General features: G+C 34.7%; 1 protein-coding gene across 1 annotated transcript; it reads left to right on the top strand.

Moving 5' to 3' along the window:
• The first annotated feature begins 1,359 nt into the window (after positions 1 to 1,359).
• LOC129255892 (importin subunit beta-1-like) lies at positions 1,360 to 24,220 on the top strand. The gene is made up of 20 exons (XM_054894213.2): positions 1,360 to 1,417; positions 2,156 to 2,338; positions 2,841 to 3,044; positions 5,241 to 5,317; positions 6,014 to 6,089; positions 6,895 to 7,044; positions 7,443 to 7,553; positions 8,558 to 8,659; positions 9,293 to 9,467; positions 9,989 to 10,233; positions 11,303 to 11,430; positions 13,779 to 13,926; positions 14,609 to 14,680; positions 15,121 to 15,265; positions 15,597 to 15,787; positions 16,155 to 16,298; positions 16,640 to 16,748; positions 18,205 to 18,319; positions 20,119 to 20,300; positions 21,026 to 24,220. The coding sequence occupies exons 3-19, from the start codon at positions 2,847 to 2,849 to the stop codon at positions 20,291 to 20,293; spliced, it is 2,361 nt and encodes a 786-aa protein (XP_054750188.2). The 5' UTR covers positions 1,360 to 1,417; positions 2,156 to 2,338; positions 2,841 to 2,846; the 3' UTR covers positions 20,294 to 20,300; positions 21,026 to 24,220.
• Positions 24,221 to 24,923: the final 703 nt, after the last annotated feature.

The following is a 24,923-nucleotide window of genomic DNA, read 5'->3' as shown; positions in this document are numbered from 1 at the left end:
AAAAACAACTTACGAAAGTATTGGTGGCCCGAATGGGCCACCCCAAAAAAAGTTAATGTGGAGGCTTGCCTAGTAAATATTTTAAAATTGTCCACTGCAAAGTATTGCTCTGACTTCAAATGCTCTAACAATCAAATTGTAGTGGGAAAATAACTAAAATATTCTTAAAGGACAAGTCCACCCCAAAAAATAGTTGATTTGAATAAAAAGAGAAAAATCCACAAGTATAACTCTGAAAATTTCATAAAAATCGAATGTAAAATAAGAAAGTTTTAAAGTTATGCTTAAAGTTATGCTTAATTCCACAAAACAGTTATATGCACATCCTGGTGGGTATGAAAATGATGAGACTGATGACGTCATCCACTCACTATTTCTTTTGTATTTTATGATATGAAATATTCTATTTTTCTCCTCATTGCCAAGTGAAACAACAATTAATTCCTCCCTGAACATGTGGAATGAGCATTGTTTAATACTATATGATTCAGTCAAGTTGGTCCTTATCGTCAAATCTATAAAAAATGAAATATTGTATAATTCAAACAATAAAAAACAAAAGAAATAGTGAGTTAGGGACATCATCGACTGCCTCACTTTAGTTGTGCATATCACTGTTTTTTGAAAAATAAGCAAAAATTTAAAATGTCGTAACTTTCTTATTTTACATCCGATTTTGATAAAATTTTCAGCGTTTTGCTAGTTTAATTTTTCTCTATTTATTCAAATCAACATTTTTCTGGGGTGGACTTGACCTTTAATGAACATTTGTGTGATGTCCCATACACGTATGCACTCATGTGTGGATGTGACTCTGCAAAATTGAGCAGATTTCTGCAAAGCATTGGTCAAACATTTGATGCCCTAACAGAAAAATTATGAAACAAATATTTTGACAGAACATTTTTGTTTGTCCAATACATGCATTAATGTGGAAAATGGTTATTTGATTTGTTTTATCACTTGGATGAAAATCCTACAGCACACTGTACAACAGTTATTAGGTGTATAATAATCAAAATATAAATAATTTATTGGTTGGATTGCTTAACTACATGTAAGCTAGTCGTACAGACTGTTTCACCCTAAGGCTCATCAGAGTCGCTGATGAGCCTTAGGGTGAAACAGTCTGTACGACTAGCTTAGTTAAGCAATCCAACCAATAAATTATTTATACTCAGCTCCTACACAGTCGAGCACTATTAGATATTGCAGTATATCACTATATACTTACCTACCTAATAATCAAAATATACTTTTCATTCACTTTTAGATGTTTTTTTCCCACCATTTATGACATGATCAAATCTTTAAATTATGAAATGTATAAACACTTGTGATTATATTTTCTTATCCAGACACAGCGGAGCTAGAAGCAGCACAGAGGTTTCTAGAACAGAAAGCCAGGGAAAATTTGGTAAGTAACAACTTGGTCATTTTTTTTTTTTTAATTACAAAAACCTAGACTTTTGTAAAACTATGATAATTAGGTACATGTATGTATGAGGGAAAGTAGTACTGTATGGAGGAGAATATTTTAGTTTGCCCTTTTTTTCTCTCTGACGGTTTAGGAAGAGGTTCAATAGTGAATTACATACATGTACATGTACATGTATTTAACTTTTATTCAAATTTGTAGTTATTGTTATATTACTTTTGTTTGATGGATTTTTGACCGCTTTATCAAATTATCAATTTCCCTGAATAATCCCTTTCTATAAAATTCATTTATTCTGTATCAGAAAGGTATTTAATCTTTGTCCCATTTCATGCTGGCTTTTTATCAAAACAATAGTTTATTATTAAAATATGAGTTATGTTAAACCAAACTGACCTTGCCCTAAAATTCACAAAATTTAAGGCCTAGATTATGTAGCCAGCCAGGGCAATGAATTGTATCTGTTTTAACTTGAACTGGCCATGCTGGATACATGCACATTGGTATGATAGTAGCTGGTGTATCCTACCCTCTGCTTGTGTACAAATACAAGCTGCATGTAATTAGGCTTTGTATAATATTCTGTACATGCACTTAAATTTAATTTTTCTGATCTGTAAGGCATTTACATGTAATGATACACAAAACTCACATATTTAAATAATTCAGTGGCTACAATTTTTGTGTCAGTAATAATGTTTTATTTTGCTTGTACAGCCGCTTTTCCTCACTCAACTTTCTGAGATCCTTGCAAATGCCGATAAGGCTCATGTCGCTCGCATTGCAGCGGGTTTACAGCTGAAGAATGCACTTGTATCCAAAGATCCCAATATACGGCTTCAGCTCCAACAAAGATGGTTAGCGCTCTCAGCAGAAGTCAGGAACAATATCAAGAGACAAGTAAATTGATTACATGTTTTTTTTTCATAGTTTTTGTAATAGACTCAAGTGTCAGGCTAAATTATATTCTGATAACTGTCTTTTGATCAAGCTACATGTACCATTAAGGAAATAGGTTAATTTGAACCTGTTCTCATTCTAGCAAACAAGAATGTCAAGTTGAATTTTTTTAAAAGATTTTGGTTGGCTTTGGTAATCAGTAAAGTTTGTTGTGCCAACATGCCTATGATAATATTGCACTCATCTCTTTACAGTTATAATCATTTGTAATTTATTTATTTTCATTTTTACTGTAGTTTATTTGATGGAAGCTTGTGTTAGAATATCCACTGTAGCTGTTTATTAAGGAGAGAGAGGAGAAAAAAACCAGGATTCTATTATCCTTTCCTTGCACTTATGAATGTAATGTAAGTATTAATGATGCAAAGGTGTGAAGAATAGGATGAAATTTGTTGTGGCACTTGCTCTATCCTCAGGCACTTTTTTTTTCTTTTTAAACTAGGTTTTAATGACATTGGGTACAGAGTACCAGGGTCCCAGCTCAGCTGCACAATGTATAGCAGGAATAGCGTGTACCGAGCTTCCTGGTAAGTTATGGCCAGAGCTTTTACCTCAGTTGGTCAGCAATGTCCTCAACACTGCTCAAGGCACTGACCACCTCAAACAGAGTTCCTTAGAGGCTATCGGATACATCTGCCAAGATATCGTGAGTGAAAGCCAATCAGAAAACAAACCTGTTTCAGTTTTGAGTGATTAAGAATATGTTGCGTAGTGTAATACGCTTTTTTAAATTGATGAACATCTGTTCCATTGTCATAAATTTAAAAAAATGAGGAAAAAAATGAAATTATTTTTTATTTACTAATTTTGATAGATACAATATATAATGGGCCAAATACAATCTGTAGAGTTCTCAAGGTGCAACAAAAGAAAGAAGAAGCTGCTACTTTTCTCAATTCTTGTAAGATTTACAAGTAAAATATGTTATTCAGAGAGATATCCATTTGATTTGACATAAGTATTTGGCTTTGAATTTTTATGCTGTAAATACCTTCACGCTAATACTCCCAGGGTATTTTTATTCTTGTCAGTATGGGGGGCATTACAGGCCCCCTTAAGATCTCTTAAAAGTAAAAAGTCAGCGAGTAAAAAAAAATTGCACCACAAAAATCGGTAGTATTATGGTTAAATTGGAATGAATGAATTTTTGGAATTGAGATATCAGGACATTGTACTGTCAGCAGATTATAAAAGGTTTAATTCAAGTGTTATTTCTTTTGTATAGAGTTTAGCACGTCACATATCCATTCCACAGAGGGGAGACCTTTGAAGGACCTTTGAAAGACCAAAAATTGGCAAGGTCTTACAGCATTCTCCAAGATAACTGAAATTTGTCATCTCTGTGGAATGGCTCAGAAAGACCCTCAAAGAATTCTGAAAGACTGATGGATATTTCTTTTCTTACTAGTCTTAGACTTCAATGGTCTTTCAGAGATCTTTTATGCAACAAGTGATCTTTCAGAATTCTTTCCATGGACTGCCTGGTCTTTCAATGATCTGTCAATGACTTTTCAATGATCTCTCATAAGTCTTACAGTGATCTCCCAAAAAATCTTGAGAGACTGTCGAAAGATCAAGCAAAGACTAATAAGAACCTTGAAAGTTCATAGAAAGACCGCTGAAAGACCATTTTCCAGTAAAGGGGCCATTCCACAGAGAGCAAGACCGCTGAAAGACCTTTCAAAGACCATGAATTTTGGTCGATCTTACAGAGGTCTCTCAATGAACCTACAATGGTCTTTGAGGTCTTACACGAGTCCTGACCAATCTTTCAGCGGTCTTCGTGGTCTTCATGGGCTCCAAAACTTTTTGAAACGGCTCAAAACAGTCTTAGAACAGTCTTAGAGGAAAATGGTCTTTCAGTGGTCTTTCAGCAGTCTTTCAGTGGTCTTTCGATGAACTTTCAAAGGTCTTACTAGTCTTTCAATGATCTTTCGGCGGTCTGTCAAGATTTTTGCGGAGATCACTGTAAGACTCATGAGAGATCATTGAAAGATCATTCAAAGATCATTGAAAGACCAGGCAAAGTCCATGGAAAGAATTCTGAAAGATCACTTGTTGTATAAAAGATATCTGAAAGACCATTGAAAGATCTCTATAGGACTACTCTAAGACCAGTAAGACAAGAACTATCCATCAGTCTTTCAGAGTTCTTTGAGGGGTCTTTCTGAACCATTCCACAGAGATGAAAAATTTCAGTGATCTTGAAGACCGCTGTAAGACCTCATCAATTTTAAGTCTTTCAGTGGTCTTTCAACGGTCTCCATTCTGTGGAATGGGGGCCTAAGACGGCTAAAAGACTGTTTTGAACCGTTTCAAAAAGTTTTAGAGATCATGGAGACCACGAAGACCACTGAAAGATCCATCAGGAATCGTGAAAGACCTCAGAGATCTTTGAAAGTTCGTTGAAAGACCCTTGAAAGATCAAGCAAGATTTATGGTCTTACAGCAGTCTTTCAGAGGTCTTGCTTTCTGTGGAATGGGGGTTTTATGGTATACTGTGGAGCGTTGTGGCCCAGTGGATTAGTCTCCGGACTTTGAAACAGAGGGTTGTGGGTTCGAATCCCAGCCATGGCGTAATTTCCTTCGGCAAGAAATTTATCCACATTGTGCTGCACTCAACCCAGGTGAGGTGAATGGGTACCTGGCAGGAATTTATTCCTTGAAATGCGTGTGCGCTGTAATCTTAGTAATTACGGCTGCCAAGCTACAGCTGGGGTAATAATATCCAAGTCCTTTGGAAGCGCATAGAGACATTATTCATAATCGTGATATGCGCTATACAAGAACTGTTTATTATTATTATTACTGTTAATATGTTCTTTTTCATTTGTTTTTATAGGAGCTAAAATATGTAGGAGGAAGCTCAAATGAGATTCTAACAGCGATCGTCCAGGGAATGCGGCAAGAAGAGATGAAGTGAGTACATTTATCTTTTTTCATCTTGTCAAAATTTGTATCTCATTTGACTTCCCAGGCTACTGATAATTTTCAAGTATTATTTCTTCATTGATAAGTTATGCCGTATAGCAGCATGTATTTGTTTAATGATATTAGTAGCGATAAGAATAATGTTAATACTAATGATTGTAATAATGATGATAGTGATATTAATGATATTAATTATGATAAATAATGATGATAGTTTACTAGGTGTTCAAAACACTTGAGTTAAGTGGGGGAAAAGTATGGTTAAGTGAGATTAGAGTCAAAAGATAACTTAGGAGATTAGAATGATGTTTTTTTCATAAAGGGAAATTGCTTGAAAAGGAATCCACTCTGATCAAATTCTATCAAGTTAAACAATTCCAGTTTATTTTAAGAGTAAAGAGCACACGATAAGCACATGGGACATTGTATTATTATTGCTTGGCAAAAGACTTTATACCTTGCTGAAATGCCATGCTTTTTTTTCCTACTTTATCTTGAATTACACATTTTCTACAAGAATAATTTGGCCTATGTTTTTGAAAAAAAGTATAATCATGTACACTAATACCTGGGTTGGCATTTTTTTTATTCTGTTTTTAGGTTGTTACCACAACTGGCATTTATATTTAAGATTCTATCCATTACGATTCCTGACTCTATTCTTCTGTTTTTGTCTTTTTACAGTATGTATGTTAAATTGGCTGCTACCAACGCATTGCTGAATTCATTGGAAATTACAAAAGCCAACTTTGAAAAAAGTGTAAGGATGATTATGTTACATGTAAATTGTATTTTGTCTTGATTTGGGAGTTAAGAATGTAGAAAAGTCTTCAAATGTGTGTTTGCTTGTGTAACTATTCTCATATAGATGTTTGATGTTTCATAAATCATGGGTTATGTTGTATAGGAGCAATGACCTCAAACTGCATTTTATAGCTCATGGAATATTGCTTGACTTTATTTGAGAACTATTTATTTTATAAAGGCTTGGTCCCACTGCACTAATGGATGCAGAGAGGATGTAAAACGGAAAAGAATCTTGCCATCCGTTGGAAAACGTTTTGTATCCGTTGTGTACTCTTTGCATACGTGGTTCATACGCTCCATCGAGCATCCGTCCACTGTGATTTCATTGTTTGTCCATTTTGTCGGATGAAAACGGATGGAGCCACCCCGAAATTTTGCTTATCCACTGTATCCGTTATGAGTATGTATTGTGTCCGTCGACCAGCGGGACCAGGCCTGAGTCTACTTAATGAGGTCTATGCAGGGTTTTATCTCTACTCTAAAATCAATAGCTTATATGAGGAATGGTGGAAACCCTACTCATGTCTTACTTATCTATATTACTACAGTCATTAATACAAGGCATGTTAACATTCAGATATGTAGCCTTCCTGTTTCTGCCTTGATCAAAATAAAACCTTTGATGCTTTTGATTGACTTTCAATTTTCTAAAGACTCGTTCAAGTTCTGTCCTATGCCTGTTTATTTGAAGCAGAGTGATTACATTTGAACAAGACTCGAAATCACTCTGTAAAATTCCTTTGTTTACGTGTGCACAGTCAGAGAGGCATGTCATCATGGAGGTTGTATGTCAGGCTACACAAAGTACAGATACACAGGTGAAGGTTGCTGCCCTCCAGTGTCTGGTTAAGATCATGTCGCTTTATTACGTCCACATGGAAGACTACATGAGAAGCGCCCTCTTTGCTGTGAGTATTCCAACAACTCTTTTATTATTTGTCATATTAGCCTTGTTTCATCATGTGTATGGTCAATAAAAGACATTGTGAATGATTCTGCAAATATGAATGGCTGTGTAATAGTTACTGCCATTAATTGAAAACCTGTCATTGCTAAAAATCTTTATGAAATGGGTCCAAGATCTGTCAAGCATGATTTGTCTTTTGTTAATACCAAATTGCATTATAAAATGACCCCTTGAAGAACAGATTTAAAAGCAAAACGTCCATTAACACCTTTGAAATATCAATCCAATTAATATATAAGGTGCATGTGTGTGTGGGGGGTGTGATTAAAAAAAAATCATTTTAATTAAGTTGTATATTCATTCCATATAGATTGTTAAAGATCGCATTGTGTTTTGTAGATCACGATAGATGCCATGAAGAGCGAAATAGATGAAGTTCGGCTGCAAGGAATAGAATTCTGGTCAAACGTTTGTGATGAGGAGATGGACTTGGCAATAGAGGCTTCAGAGGTATTTTATTCCTTTTTTAAAGATTTTTGTTTTGCTTTATTTGATTGGTTTTATTTTCATGTTGGTTCTCTCATGGTTTGATTGCCCCATTTGTCACAAATGACCACAGATTGTGAGCAGAGCTATAAACGTCCAAATACTGGTAAAGAGAGTGTAAACAAATCATATCCTATTTTGATTGAATCAATTTTATTTATTGTTGAAAAATGTTTGAAGGAAAATATGAACTAAAATTCTTCATTTGAATGGATACTTCAAAATTTGTGGATTTTTCAACTGTTAATTTTGTTAATGCCTCTGCACACTGTATTTGCCTACTTGAAGCATTGTTTGTGGTCCATCCGTCCATCAGTCCCAATTTTGTTATTTTCATAAATAAAGAAACATATAATAAATCAACTTCAAAGTTTTCTACGCATGCATACAGAAATGACATAGATCTTAGGTCTTTATATCCAATGAAATAGATGTTTTCTTGATGAACTAGAAAAATTGGATTGACAACTGATTTAGTGCATTAGATATTCATTGCTGCAGCTTATTTCATTATAAGGGAGACATATTATTCACACAAGTATGAAATAATGAAAAAATTATGATTATATGTAATAACATAAGATAACGGAAAGTGGAGATGTGACATCATCAGCCTACCTAATGAATATTCATGACGACTGTTTTCACAAAATATTGCTAAACTTTAAACTTCAATAACTTTATTATTTGTTATCCGATTTTGATGAAATTTTTGGTCTGTGAATTCTACTCTATGTATTATGATATAAATATTTTCAGCCTGGATCATCCCTTTAATGAATTAGAACCTCATTTGTTTGTAAAATATGTGCAACATGTGAAAGCAAAACCCTCTTGAATATTTGCAACTAATTCACACGATAAATGAGAACAACTTTGAAAAATACCTGCATGCTGTGATATTGGTTTACCACATTCAAAACTGGTTGTTTTAAGTTTGATATGTGTGTTAATTTATCATCCTACAGGCAGAGGAGATGAACAGGGCACCTGAACACACAAGTAAATTCTATGCTAAAGGAGCATTGGAATACTTGGTGGATATCCTTGTCAATACCCTAACAACACAGGTAAGTTGAAATACAGGAGGGTGACCAGCAATTTTGCTCTCATCACAACCAGAATAGCCCCTAAATTCTCGCAAATTGATTGCGTTTGGGTCACTATCTTTGATAAAATCCCCCAAAGATCTGCCAGGCTGCAACAAACTATGTTATATATGTTATATATTAAGGAAATCAAAATCCTACCAGAATTTCTACATGCTGCAGAATGATGATATATGAATCTACCACAAAATTGGTCATTGCACAGAAACGTAACCCTTGAAATTTAAGAAATAGTTTTAAAAAAAATCATCTCAAACCCAAGTTGATTAAAATAATATAGCCTCTACAATTCAACAATGATTTCCTACCCTGGTTGAAAGGGTCATTGCTCTCAGCCAATCAGATAGAAGCATCTCTGGAGCTTTTAAACATCAGTAGAATCACTACCAAATTACCTCATAAAAACTTTCCTGCTCTTTGTGTTATCTCCACATATGTCAAATAGTTTTAATTTGGCTGTCCTGTACATTATTTAACCTTATTTTAACCCTATCATGACTGAAACCTTTCAGCTAGCATACGTTACTGTAAGGGATGACGCATCATCATTAAGCCATTGTATGAATGCAAGTATTGTTTTCTTCTCAATCACAGTTAGATGAAAATGATGATGAAGATGAATGGAATCCATGTAAAGCAGCAGGAGTCTGTTTGATGCTTCTAGCTAACTGTTGTGAAGATGATATCGTCGCCCATGCCGTTCCCTTCATCCAAACTAATATCAGATCAGAAAATTGGCAATTCAGAGATGCTGCTGTCATGGCATTTGGTATGTTCTGTAAATTTAAGTATTAATTATTATTAAGTATTCCTATAGCAGATATGCACTTCTGTTGTGTTCTTTATTTTTTCACTTTTCAATGCTAACTGAATATGACATTTCACCTTTTGACTTATCATAATACAGGGCTCAGTATTACCATTCACTAGGACATAGTCACACCCTGTAAAAAAACATGAAGAGTCTTGGTGACCCACCGGATAGCAAAAATTTATTCCTTTAAAATGAGGATGCAAGCAAAAGTTCTGTATAGGGCTTTGTAATATGCTATTATTCATTTTCTTATCTAGGGCAAGGATAAAGATCCAGAGAACATATTTCTATTGAATGTAGATATTTTTTTTGTATTTTATTGCAAGTCATTCATCAGCATGAATATATCAGGTTTTTATTCCATGATGATGTTAGGCAGTTTGAGGATGAATAGAGGTTGTTGTGGCTTAATTTATGACACACAATATCGCTAATGACAGAAGTATAAGATGTCTTATTCACTTTCATGATTTTAGGTTCCATCCTTGAAGGTCCTAGTGAATCGATACTCAACCCCTTGGTAATGGAAGCCTTCCCTACCCTTATTGAACTTCTGTCTGATCCCTGTGTCGTTGTCAGGGATACGGTTGCTTGGACACTAGGTCGTATCTGTGAACTCTTACCCCAGGCCGTCCTGGGCCAGCCGCACTTTGATAGTTTACTAGGAGCTCTCATTGAATGCTTAGGAAATGAACCTAGAGTAGCTGCCAACGTCTGCTGGGTAAGAATCAATCCAATCTTTATACAGTCCGACCTCTCTTATCCGGATACGTTGGGACCAGCACCAATCCGGATAAGGGATTTATCCGGATCTGGGAGACCCAATATCAACACGCAGCTGCCTCCCCAACGGCGGTAGCTACACGTAATCTATTGTAGTGGGCATACAGACAGTATTCACTGCAGTGTCAGTGCAAATTATAGGCGGTATTTTTACGGAAATGAAATCGATCGATGGTCAAAACTCTTGGATAATTTACCTGCTAAAATGATTGAGGTATACATCGAGCATACCTCGACAGAAAGAGAATGTCTTGATGAAACTAAGTTTTTACAATTGGATCATCGCGGCGGGTATCGCAGCTTCGCAATGTCAGCCATTGTTATACTGACTGTAGGCTCAAACATGATAGATGGCGCTGTCCATATTGAGGCCTAGCGCTAGCTAGCGAGATGTGTGTTGTTTTTTTCCCGTGGGAAAGAAAAAGAGAATGTGATGAAATGCTTCCGCTGCACCCTGATTTACTGAAAAATTATCCAGCTAAGTTCTTTTGGTTATTTGGGTGAGATATTTTCATGAAAAATAATGTGGTTGTAGGTAGACTATATTGGAAAATATATGTAATCAAAGTGACTTTGCGTAGGATTGAGTTTAGAATGAAATCACATTTCTCAACGTACTAGATTGAATTGGAAAAAAAAAATCTCGGCAAGTGTGCGTCCGGATAATAGAGAGATCCGGATAAGGGGAGGCCGGATAAGAGAGGTCGGACTGTATTTGAATTGATAGGTAACACAGGAAAGGAGTGGTCAATTGAGTGATAATGAACAGTGTAAAGAAATTGAAATTTGTATTCAATTGACTTATGTCTATCTTGAAATGGTGAAATGGAACACATTTGTTGGATTACATGTTTTTTTTTTTAAGTATTGCTGATATCATTAGGTAAAAGCAACATTATTTTATTGATAATGGATGGGGTGGGGGAGGGGGTGATTACCTTGACAACTGCATCAGCCACAATCTGCCTTTGTCCCGGATTGACAAGTTATGTGTTTTTTCATTTCAGGCATTTTCAAGTCTAGCAGAAAACGCATATGAATCGGCTTCAGCAGAGAGTGACAAAGAGCCTGAGACTTACTGCTTATCAAAAGCATTTCAGATCATTGTTGCAAAACTACTAGAAACAGCAGATAGGTTAGTGGGATTCATAGTCTGATCTTAGTCCTCTATATGAATGTCAAATCAGGAGCCTGTTTCATAAAGGACTTATGGTAACTACCATGGTAACAGGGTTTAGCAGCCAATCACATTCAAGGTTTCCATGGTAGATACCATAATGGCAAAGTTACTGTAGTCGGAAGTCTTTATGAATATGGGGCTTTTTAATATCACTATGTGTTTCAAGTTTATTAAGGCCACTTCTATATTATCAGTCTTATCTTCTCAAATTACATCTAGAGAGTTCATATCCACAAGGTCATAATGACTTTGATGTTTATATAATGTGGTAAAAAGACAATTTGTTCATTAGAGAATCCCAGGGCCCTGTCTTATAAGTAGTTACGATTGATTCAATCTATCTCAACTATGGAAAGCCATCAATGCCATCATTATTTTTTCAGAAAATTTACACAATGTTCCTATGGCCTGTAGTTTGAAGTCGGGTTTAACTTAAAGATCCAGACCGGACCCGAAAATGAAATTGATAAATTATATACCAATCGAAAGCTTATAAGCTACTAAATACACCAAGGTATGCTTTATGCATTTTCACCGCTTCCCAGCTGAGTATTTTGCTTAAGAATATTCCAATTATCGGGTTTCGAACCCCGCTTAAAAAATAGGCTTTATTGTGCTTTTCACCTGCCTCGAGACCGTGACGTCACGTTGTGTAAGAAGCGTCGTGATTCCATAGGTTTGTACACAGAAAAACTGGGTGATTTTTTTGCTTTCTAGATAACGCATTTCATTCTCTTCACTTCTATCACAGAGGGATATCACATATATTTTTACCCACAAGCTTGAATTTATGAAATCTGCAGTTTTGAACTAGTTTTTGCCATATTTTATTTCCTGCTTATTTGGCGCAGATTTCAATTCTATCTGCATTTAGATTATGTATAACAACTTTTCCTGACATAGCAATTTAGGCCCAATAAGAGCCAAACAAAGAAATCACAAAAAAGGTAGTGAATAGTTATAGGTTTACAACAATTTGAACAGTGAATAATTTTGAGTGCCATTTTCATCTGAAAACGAAAAAAAAATGGATTCATAACATGGAAACGGAAGAAAATACCCAATGCTTTTGTACACAAACCTATGGAATCACAACCCTCCTGACACAACGTGACGTCATCATTTCCAGGCAACGTGGGGGTGCTCAATCGAAGCGTACTTTGGAGGAGCAGTGTCTTTGATTTTTATTTAACATTTTTAACTATTGGAAGGAGATATATGTAATATTTTTGGTATATTCGTATTGTATGAATCATTACCTTTATTTTGATATATGATTGTTTTTACACCGGTCAGGGTCTTTAAACTCAGGTTTAAAGTTGTGTAAGAATGGATAGCCAATTGTTACATAAATCACTAACAGTAGAGATATCATATTTCAGCTCATTTGGCTCTCAAATCATTCATAATTGTCTAGGAAGTATAAATAGATTGTCTTTACCTTCGATGATTCAGGAAAGAGCACAATAAACATAAACATACAATTAATAAAAATTTTGACATTTTTGGCTTCCCATAATTTTAGCACAGAGTTAGACCATGGTCTAAGTTAAACCTGACTTCAGAATACGAGCCTATGAGTATAAATTATAGTTGGACAGCAATTTTGAACGGATCTATTCATTCAAGACATTGCTTGTGCTGCCTTTCCATAGTTTTTATTGATCAGATCGATTGTAAGATGGAGCTTGGATGGGTGTAAGATCAGGGCCTGTTACATAAAGCTATGCGATTGATAGTAGGGCTGATTCATATGCTTTATTACATTGATTATTATATGCAATCAAACATACAAATCAACTGTGCGATCAATCATTACAGCTTTGTGTTACAGGCCTTTGGTGATGATTGCAACTAATAGCAGTGAACCAGATTGCTATTAGATCAGGGTAGGAAATCATTCTTATTTTTTAGGGGCTATATTTTCCCCCACATTCAAGCAATTGCAGAATTGGGGGGGGGGTTGCTTATATCATTTTAAGTGATACTTTTTAGAGGTAACAAGCAACTATGCAGTAAAAGCAAATATAATTATTTTTCCATAATTAGAGTATTGATGTTGTAAATAATCTTGAATATTGTTTATAACCGATCTTGGGATAACTAGAAAAAAATGGTTGCCCCACAGCGTGCATTGTGGGGAAATTTTAGGGACGATTTGGGTTGTCAGGGCAAAATTGGCCTCATGTATTTCATATGCTGAACTGTATTAGACCGAATAGGTTTTAGTCAAGTTTGTTTTTTATATTGCTATATCGTCTGAGAATTGCACCAAACCAAGGGGTTTCGATTTTGTCTTGCAGGGTTGACGCCCATCAAGCCAATTTGAGGAGCGCAGCTTACGAAGCCTTGATGGAGATGGTGAAGAATTCAGCTACAGATTGTTATCGCTTTGTCTTGGATACCACAAACCTCATCCTGCGTAGGATACATCTCATTCTACAGATGGAGGTGGGTCAAACAGTCATTCTTTTTTATTTTCTTTTATTTTTGGTTTACTTTTAAGATTTTCTTTGTGTTGGAAAATATTGGAATTAAAACCTGAACTTAATGGAATTACCAACCTTAGCGGTATCCAGTATTTTGATTCATTAGCAAGAGATGAATAGAATAGTTTACTTCCTCTCTGGATCCAACAATGAAATCTCTGTGACTAGAGCAGTCAAGGTTATATTCGATGATACAAATGCTTCCTAAGGATCAACCGACATTGCAACTAATATCTATGTTCAGGATTTGCAGTATTTTATTAATTTTTTTATAATAAGTGTATGGAAACATTATCATTAGGTAGAATAACTATGAAATCAAATAGGTGAATAATCTCTTTTGAAATAGATATTATAGTCAAACCATTTATACATTTTAATATTCCTGCTTGTATTCCAAATTCAGAACTTTCAAAACTACATTTTGTTGTACACGATAAGTATTCAGAAATGCTAGTTAATGTTTTGCAACATTGTTCTTTTGTATTTTGGGGGTCCAAATATTGCTGGTTTCTCCTCTTTTTTTTTTTTTTGGGGGGGGGGGGGCATAGAGCTTCATTGCACTGCAATACTGTTTGAAATGTTGGTGTATCTACATTGAATGCACATTGATTAACATGATGAATCTTGATCTTTGTTTACAGTCGCATGTTGTAACTGCTTCAGATAGAACACAGTACAATGATCTTCAGAGTCTACTTTGTGCTACACTACAGGTTAGCAACAACCTTCTACTTAGTCATTGAGTGACTGAAATTAAAAGTGTTTTTGTAAAGCATTCTGCCTTCAATTGGAGATTTGAGTGAAAAAAGGGAAGTAGATTGAGTTGCCTCAGGCACATTGTGATGTTTGTCATTTATCAAAGATAAAAGACAAATGGGTCATGTTAGATATTGTATGAAATGAGACTTGCAGGGTTTCCTTAAAAGAGCATCTGTCAAATTATTTGTAGAATTCAAGATTGATTAATTCATAAATTTATTAGAAGTTTCTCAAGACTGTTTTTTGTGTGTGTTGGTCATTTCTTCAGATCTTAACTGAATATAGTCAGTGGTACTCTGTCATCATGCCATCTTGTAACTTTGACCTACTGGTCTTGACATAACTGGTAGTCGTTTCCTAAAAGTATTGTTTCTTTTTTCTGATCCGCTTATAGAGTGTTCTTCGGAAAATGAAGCCAGAAGATGCAATCAATATTTCTGACAATGTGATGAATGCTCTGCTCCAGATGTTTGATAATACAAGGGGCACAGGAGGAGTTCAAGAGGATGCTTTACTTGCTGTTGGTACTCTTGTTGAGGGTAAGACTCTATAAGCAGGTAGACATTGTTATCAGGTACTTGTTTCAGAAAACTGTTATGCTATGTGTTATTGGGAAATGGGACTGTGACATTTGTGTTCAATTGATTCAAGGAGGGGGATAATAGGGATAAAAGAAAAAGAAAAGGAGAATGAGAAAAGAAAGTAAATGGAAAGTAAGATGGCTGGGCCATGTTATGTAATACCCAGAAAGTATAAATGAAACAAATTATTTTTTAAGAAGGGTAAATTTGAAATAAACGGTTTTCAGGCTGCGATCGATATGTCTGGACTTTGTGAAGTAATACCAATAATTTTGTTGCCATTTTGCAGTCATTGGTATGGACTTTCTGAAGTACATGGAGCTCTTTTCACCATTCCTATACATTGGTTTGAAGAACTATGAAGAATACCAGGTGTGTTTGGCTGCTGTGGGATTAGTAGGCGATATCTGTAGAGCACTCAACAAAGAGGTTCATCCATACTGTACTCAGATTATGACATTACTTCTTGAGAACATTCAGGTAGGTGCCCAAATGTATTAGTTCTTTATGCCCAAGCGCCCAGTCAGGGTAGCCATGCTAAAATCTGGGTAATACTATGCAAGTGATTAAAAACTTTGTGTTAAGAGCTATTTAAATGTTTTCAAATATTTATTATTGTTATTATTTCTGAAAAAGTTGATTTTTGTTTTTCCCTATTCCATGGCTCACAATACGTGAAATGATGATATTTTGCTTACAAATGTGTATTGGTGATATTGGGATAGAAGTTGTCTCAAATGTACAAACTGAAAGTTCTTTTTAGAGCTTATAAAAATTATCATTAACAGTTGTTTTCATTAAATGGTGATAAAACATAAGCCCTTTTATCTTATTCCCCTGTATACAGAATGACTTTGTACATAGAACTGTAAAGCCTCAGATCCTATCTGTCTTTGGTGATATAGCCCTAGCCATAGGAAATGATTTCCTACATTATCTTCCAGTGGTACTCGTCACCCTTCAACAGGCATCTTCTGCTGAAATAGAAAAGGTGAGTTTAAAATTCCAGGAGCCTAAGATTTACATTTGTTATTGCAACACTTGAAAGCTATTTATTAGTAGGAAGCTCTGTATGAGTACAGGTAAAAATAGGGATGGGACGTATGTACAAAAAGGTTGATTATATTATGAAATTGTCCATATTTTGATAAAATTCGAAAGAAAGAGTGGGCTAATGATATAATTAGCTCAGTTATTAGATGTCATTTTACTCTTCTCCTAAATCATCAATCTGATTTTGAGGTGCATTGTTTATGTAATGGAACTCATAATTGGAACTTCAATTATTTTGTTGATGTTTGCAATTAAATGTGTCAATTTTCCTCCAAACAGACGGACTTTGACATGATTGATTATCAGAATGACCTGAGAGAAGGATGTCTAGAAGCATACACTGGAATCGTGCAAGGATTGAAGCGAGATGATAAGTCCACAACTAGCGGTAGGTAGTCTATATTACCCTTGGTCTGCTCCCACTTTGACCACTATCCATTTGGTCTCATCTCGACCCATTTGGTCTAATCATAGTTTGTCTAGTAATTACTTTGTTAAATCGTCATTTAACCCATTTACCATTTCATCTAATTTACTGTTAGGTCTTACTGATTTCATCTTATATCTACTTTGTGTAACACCACCTGGTCTGTATGACTTTATGAGCAAGTATAGAATTCCACCAAGTATAGCATCTTTGGCAGATGAAATAGAAATTAAACCATCTTGGCAATAGATTGAATAGACCAGGGCTCCATTACAAAGGTTAGCGATTAATTGCTAATTTGAAAGAACAATTCTATTGACCAAAACGTGCATGCAGCGATAGTCTCGATAGGCCATATATCGATTATTATGAATTTCTAACCTTTGTGTTATGGGACCCAGGTTTGACAAAACTTGCATTAGACCAATTGATAGTAAACCAAGTGGGTTTAGCCATGGTGGTGGAAGACACAATCTTGTAGCAGTGCTAGTGGATGTAAACTGTCTGTTGTATCAGATAATGATTAATTGTCGGTGCTATTTTCATTTAACGGCGTTTCATCAACATTTTTGTCCTACAAGTTGTCAGATCTCAAAACTTTCTTTGAATCTGATTGGTTGAGAGGCACTGTTACTATGGTAACTGTCTGATAAAACAAAACTTGTTGGATAAAATGTTTGACAAATCTTTTCGTGAAATGCTCTACTGGTCCCAGCCATGATCATTGGTTTGTTTTATTTAATAAATTATATAACAAGATCAATTTAAAAAAAAAATACAGATTTTAATTGTTAAATGAGTTTCCTATGATAGTTTAATTCACTTTAATTCAGATAAGGTTCTTAAAACCTAAGATATTGTCTATTATTATCTTTATAGAGTGTTTAGCAATGCATTAAAAATATGTAATCTTGTTCTGCATCAATTGCCTGTTCAATACGAGAGCGTATTCCTAAAAGGACTGAAATCCAACGAGTATGAGACCGTATTCAGCAGTGTCAAGTCATCAATATTATATTCAATATTTCTGGTATTCCATTTTGAGCCATCCAATTTAATATGAATATCATTTTCTTTAATAGATATTTTCATCCATTCATCAATCATATTCTCATTGCCTTACAATCTGTGGAATAGTTTAGTCTACACTAGTTGCCCCAAGCAATTTCCAGACCTGTTTCTAAAGACTTGGTAACTTTGCCATTATTGTAACTACCATTGAAACCTTGATTGTGATTGGCTGCTGTTACCATGGTAATTATCATAGTTGTAACTCTATGAAACAGGCCCCAGATTTGTGAAATGTGTGTTCTTTTCCTCTTTATATGACAAAATTACCCAACAAATGTTGGTGGACCCATTGAACAACTCATCAAGTCAAAGTTATCTTGTAATATTCTCTCTCCTTCCTTTTCAGATGAAGTCAAGGAATTATTCCGTAATGTTAGTCACATGGTGAGCTTCATAGAGCACTTAGGTGCTGATGAAGACCACACTGACAGCAATGTAGCTGCCTGTGCTGGTCTCATTGGGTAAGTCTAATCTTTCAAGGCATCAAGTTGTCGTTTCGGTGCAAAAAAAGCCCCTAGCAAAACACTTTCGCATCAATGCAGAAACGCCTTTAAGCTTTGCACTTATGCATGCTGCTCAGAGCGTTTTTTGTTTTGCGCCTTGCCACGAAAATGTGGTGTTAAGGATATATTTGCACATTAATGACAAAGTGTCCTCCGTGCATGTTCATTCAATCAGGTCTTGAACAATCATTGTAAGTTAAATTGGAAGTAAGATGTAGGTGGTAATGTGTAATAATTGATGTAGAATTATTTGTGTATGAACCCATTGTCTACTGACTGATTATGTTATAACACACTTTATCACAGATAGTCCAAAATGGAGCTGAAGTCGTATTTTTACTACAAGTAATTCTCATTGTTATGTAAAAATTCTTTATTCTTGGATGTTTTGTATCTAACCCTAACTAGGCCGGGCTTTTTTGGCTGTTCTGTGGCCGAGGGGGTTGATTCAACCCCCCCCCTGAGATCTCGGCCGCCGATCGTGCGATTGTGGCGGCGCAAGCGCCGCTAAAATTTGCACGCTGGTAGTATGCGATGTAATCTACAAGGCTGTATGGTAAAATTTTCCAAAATAATGAGATTTTATTTTATATGAATTAATTATGCTAATTTATGCATAAATCATACTTTTTGCTCTAATTCACTAAATAAAGCTCCTAGAATGCTAATTTTTGTTAAAAATATTCTTTGTAGCATTCTAAACAATGGCAATTGAAAAAAACTTCGGTTTGGAAATCAATTTCTTATGTATTTTATTGTTTTATGAATTTCTTATGTATTTCCGTGTTTTTCAAACTTTTGTTTTTTTCACCAGATTTATTGCACAACCTTTTTGAAGCATAATTATGCTAAAATCAATTGCTTTCAGCTGTTTAAAGTAAAAATAATCATATCTTTATGAATAAGATGAGAAAACTCAATTTGCATTGACTTTGTACACAAAATCACGTTTTGGAACAATTTTTGGTCTGACATGCACTTACAAAATGTTGCGGAACTGCGTACCCGGGCGTCGTAAATTTGGTCTCAAAAGATGCGAGAGACTTAAAAGTATAAACTCTGCGAGTGGGGCGGTAAAAAGAATTCGCGCGGCGGAATGATCGCAGAAAATGTTGAGGGGGGGGGGTTGATTCAACCCCCCCCCCCCCGGCCATTTTAGGGTTAAGTGTCGTTTTGACATATTCATTGTTATGTGTTTGTAGTTCATTGACCCTTAAAAGTCTAAGGACAGTTATAATTGGCCTTTCTTTCCCTGTCATAATAGGGCTAGCCCAAAGAAATTGTATTGCTACTTAATATGAGAATCTTAATGATCAAAGTTAGGATTAGTTTTATGAATACTGGAATTGAAATTCTAGTCTCCTTGCTGCCTCCTGGTAGGAAAAAAGGCAAATTCAATTCAAAATTGGAATGACGTCATCATTGTCTGCGATTTGAAGCCAATTCGATTTTTCAATTGACCACAAGGCTTTTCACAAATCAGAATTCTGATTTTAGTAATCCTAGCATTATGCCAAATGAAATGATAGTACTTCTTGGAACTTTCACATATAATGCAAAACATGATTTGTTAACAAAATGGGTCATATCAGATCGTATAGTGTGCGCCGGGCTTAAGGCGTCAAAATAGCCCAAGTCTTTTTAGTGTTAAGCCAATTATTAGTTGATATAGGCTATTAACACAAGGTTAGGGAGGAGCTATAACCATTCAGGTCAATACAAGTTTTATGATCCACCCTTGTAATTTTTTCTATCAGGGATCTATGTGCTGCCTTTGGGGCTGAAATGCTTGTCTTCTTTGAGCGGAAATCCATCCAAGAACTGTTAACGGAGGGTCGTAGGTCAAAGGTCATGAAGACCAAGACACTAGCTACGTGGGCAACCAAAGAAATCAGGAAGCTAAGACCCTCACTAGATAACAAATCTCAGTGAAAAGAAGGTATGATTCTAATTACACTAATACATTAGGTATGGTCTAGGGCTTGCAACACAAAGCTTAGCAATGATCGTTGAACTTTTCTCTACGATTGATTGCATTGACTTCAATGTACAATCAATCGTTAATATGAAGTGTATGATTAATCGCTATCTTTGTGTTACGAGACCCAGAAAGGGAGCAATTTATTGTCAATTGGATAATTTGGATTCCAATTATTTGTTAGGTTTTTATGTTATTTCTGAAAGCAGCCAATTAACCTCAACTTATCAAATCCATGACACTATAATCAGACATGGCGGTTGGGAGAATATCTAATGGCCTTTCCACTTCTGCAAGATTTGTATGTGAGATGGTATTCGATTGTAATTCACCACATTTTTTTATCCTTTACCAAAGCAATAGACGGGCGTTAATGGCCATGTTACTGTCGGTATCAAGGCTTGCACAGAACTGATGCATCAGTATGTTTAGTGTTCAGATGAAGCACTTGATCATCTCAATTATAAATGTTAATGAATGTGCATGACCACTTCAATTGTCATATCAACTCTCAGTAAAAAGAATTTTTTTGCAGGTAGATAAAAAAAATGTTCTGTCTGGTTTGTTACTCCTATGCCAATGACAAAGTATTTCTGGGAATGATTACGGTTCTTTCATTACGTGCATTATTATTTTGTCTCCTTTCATGAGATAGTTATGTGCATGGTTTTTGTCTTTGATAACAGCTTTTCAGCAAGCCCCAATAAGCTGTTTCCATGGCAGCCATGCACTCCATGACGAACGGAACCATGATGGATCGACCAATCACCGAACTATGTCTTCATTCTTGCATCTGATTCCACTTTAATTCAAGTAAAAACAATATCCCAAGCTTCTTATTGGAATGTTAGAGGGATGAAAGGAGATGAGAGTCTGTTTGATGTGAAGCATTTGAAGAGAGGGAGAGAAAGAGTGTGAGAATGAGGTTGAGTGCATGTTGGAGAATGTGTCTTTCACCATTGCAAGACACAATGTGTGTATGTGTGTGTGATAGCATTCATTGTAATACAATGATGCATCTATATCAAATACAAATCACAAATAAACAAACAAGGGAAAAGGAAACCAGTACTCTTCTTGCAGATTAATTCTCAGGATATTTTTTTGTTAGTGTATTTCAAGGTGATTTTTTTTTTTTGAAACTTATTCAGAATAATTGATTCCTAACCTGATACTTAATATTACTAGTCCTTTTAAGTTACCCTTTTTTATTTCAAAGATATGACTTTGTTACATTTTCTCTTTTTTATTGTATAGTACAAATTCCATGCCTTCCAGTGATATAACAATGTTAAATTTTTTGTTGGAATATGAATTTGGCATTTTCGACTTGCAATATATCAGCCAAAAGGAATTAGAGTTGTAAACAAATATGGTGAAATTTGATTTCCCTATAAAGGTTTAAACTGATTTATTTATAATTTATTTGTGAAGTTCATCATGCTCATTGAAACCAATTCAATCAATGAATTGATATGTTTATTAATTTGTACTTGGTTGATTTCCAAAGCCTGTATTGAAAAAAAAATTAACTACAAGAATGCTACTGTATGATTGTTCATGTCTCTTACTAAAGAACAACTGATGTGATATCAACACACATCTGAATATCCTCTGTTTTGTATAATCACCCACCACATATTACATGATCCATCTGCAATATGATTTATGAAAAATCATAGTACTGTATGAATAGTTAAGCTAAAATTTTTGGATACGGAGAGCTTCCTTATATTTATAGAAGAAAAATAATTTCCTTATTATGATGGCTGAGTAGTCTATTAAGGATAAACTATGATTTCAAGTAATTTTGTACCTCCCTTTTTTAAAGTTGATTAAGTTTGAGTATTCTTATATAATGAAACTTATCCAACTTGTGATTGGAACTTTCTCAAGCCATTTACTGTAATATCTAGTTATAGTCAGACCGTGTAATGTACAATTGGATGTTGTCTCATGTGGAGACTTAAAACTTATTTGTTCATATTTTTTCTAGTGTGATGTAATTTCACCCTCCTTTTCTAACCTGCCAAAAATATTTGCCATTATTTTTGATGAATTTTCTTTACTATGTCATTTCCATATGATGGAAAACATTGTTTGATGGGTACTTTTATACAGTTTCAAAAACAAAATGTCCACCCCTGTTCATGTGGGATGCTTTATTTGACAGATATTATAAAGTAGGATTGACTGATCACAGTCATTATGAGATTTGACCTTCTTTCAAACAAACAAAAAATTTGGCCATCAATTTTCTTTAAAAATAACTTTTATGGAAGAAGGTTATGAAAAGAAACCAAAATCCTATGAATTTATCCAAAGTACATAAATAAAACAAAGTAATGAGAGTTGATAAAATTTCTGATGTGTAAAGCATGAATGAGTGTGAATGTGGATGGATGTGAAAATGCCCTCCAGTGGAAAAAAAAGATACAAGACCATGTCCAATACAGTTTTACCAATCTGTTGTAAACTTTTCCCCATACATAATTTGTTGCACAGTGCTTTATTGCAAACTATTCTCTGTTTAATTCATCACTCCTTTTATTTTTTTGTATGTGTGGGGTTTATTTAAGAATTTGGGTAGGCATGAGATAAAAGGAACCATTTCATAGGGGTGTGAGAGTTCGGATTTTTAGCTGATTTCAGATTTTTTTTTGCTTATTTTTTGCTTTCCTCTGTGCAGAATGTACGGGAGCTCTTTCTATTTCAGACTTTTTGAACACTCTTCAGCTTTTTTCATATCTTATTTGTGACCACTCACACCCCTGACTTCAACAAAAATATTTTTTCCTTATTATTAACCATTCTCAAGTTCAGACACCAATCTACAGTTTTCAAGGTCAGACTGTATATTATTATGTTTGATAGGGCAATTCATTAGAGTGTCTAAGATAATTATATAACAATCCATGTCATAACTGCAAATATTGATGATAATTCATATTAGTTCATAGTTTGCTGCCCATCTTCAGGTTTTTTTTTATATTTGTGATATTAAAGCTATTAGGAGCATGTTGCAGGATATTATGCATATACCCATGAAATCAACAAAATAACATTTCATGACTTAGAGCCTACTATAATAAGTCTAGAGTTCTAGACACTTAAGTTGTCAAACATAGTACATGTATCTTTTTTGGGGGGCAACATTTCTATGGAGTTCATATTTGCGGCCCTAAGTTATTTATTTTATAGTTGGTAAACCTGAAATCTATTTGAGATTTTATTGAATTATTCTGATAAGTTGGTTGAATAATCTTACAATGAATACCTTACAATGGATTTTTCTTTCAGAGGAATCCTGTATATGACTAGTAATTTGTAAAATGTAGGTAGTATAATATTCGTTTCTTAGTGGGTCTTTCTTCTCTGAAAATGTACTCAGAAAGTGGGTGATTCCATTTTGCTTTACAGGGGTGAGCAGATTCTAATGCATTTGAAAAATATTGTAATTATATATACTGACTTTTTGAAGTACAAAAAAGAGAAAGACTGGGCCATTCTGGTACTCCTCTTGAGGCAGCAGAAGTTAAATGAATTATGGTACTTGGCGTCTCCCTCAGAATTGTCATTATTTATTTAATTATTCAAATTGGCAATGCTTTTTGTGAAAATTTATGAATATTCCAAAGGAAGACGTGCATTACAGCTGGTTTGTAAAATTGAAAACAGAAAAAAAAGAAGTGGAGAGAAAAGAAAAAAACTATGCAAAATACAAAGTCCTACTTGTTCCCGTTTACAAAATTACTGAAGAGTACTATTGTGTCTTGTAAAAACTTGTTACTTGTTTCTTTGTCTGCTCAACAAACTCAAAATGAGAAAATAAAAATGGTCCAGTCTTTTGCGCAAGACAACAGAAGAGAATTACTAAAGAATTGATGTTGTAAAGACTAATGATCATGCATTTGTTACTTACTACATAACTATTTTTTTTTTGTATTATGATGTGAAGATTAATTTTATTGCTTTTCTTGAAAACGTGTGATTCTAAATGCTTTGTTTGACAAAGGATTGTTCTCAAGAATTCCTTTGGTTGAAGAATTCCAAGCCTCCGAAAAAGCCTTTATTTTCAAGTATGAAGAAAGTGAAATATTACATTGGACAATGTTGTTGAATGTAAAGCTACAAGTCTTTAATAGATTTTGAACTTTTTCTGTTACATTCAAACATGAATTATACAGCTAGAAGCAAGAAATTTACTACTTTACTATTTTCTATCTTGTTTTGTCATTAGAATCTTCTTGCTTTTATTTTTAAAAATGTGAAAATGTATATATTGGGCATTTTCATGAACATTTCTTTCATATGTAGGAATTCTATTTTGCAAGATTTCTTTACAATTTTTATTCTATTTTTTCCCCCTATGTCCATAATGAAGTTGTATTACATAGAAATATGGTAATAAAGTTTTGAATTTGATATCAGCCTTCACAATATTTTCAAAGTACTAAACCCTAATACTCCGGGGGGGGGGGGGGGGGGGCTGTGGAATCTTTATTGGTACTTCCTAATGCCTCAATATTTCAAAACAAAATTTATGACTTTTTTTCCCCGCACATTTTGATACCAAATTTATGG

This window comes from Lytechinus pictus, chromosome 1 (genome assembly GCF_037042905.1).
Source record: "Lytechinus pictus isolate F3 Inbred chromosome 1, Lp3.0, whole genome shotgun sequence".
Taxonomy (NCBI): Eukaryota; Metazoa; Echinodermata; class Echinoidea; order Temnopleuroida; family Toxopneustidae; genus Lytechinus; species Lytechinus pictus.
This window is presented reverse-complemented; position numbering and strand designations above follow the sequence as displayed.

Coding starts and splice junctions, on each gene's coding strand:
- LOC129255892 (XM_054894213.2), top strand. CDS start 2,847: ATGACATTGGGTACAGAGTACCAGGGTCCCAGCTCAGCTGCACAATGT. Junction 3,045..5,240: donor GATACATCTGCCAAGATATC/GTGAGTGAAAGC, acceptor TTGTTTTTATAG/GAGCTAAAATATGTAGGAGG. Junction 13,927..14,608: donor ATCTCATTCTACAGATGGAG/GTGGGTCAAACA, acceptor CTTTGTTTACAG/TCGCATGTTGTAACTGCTTC.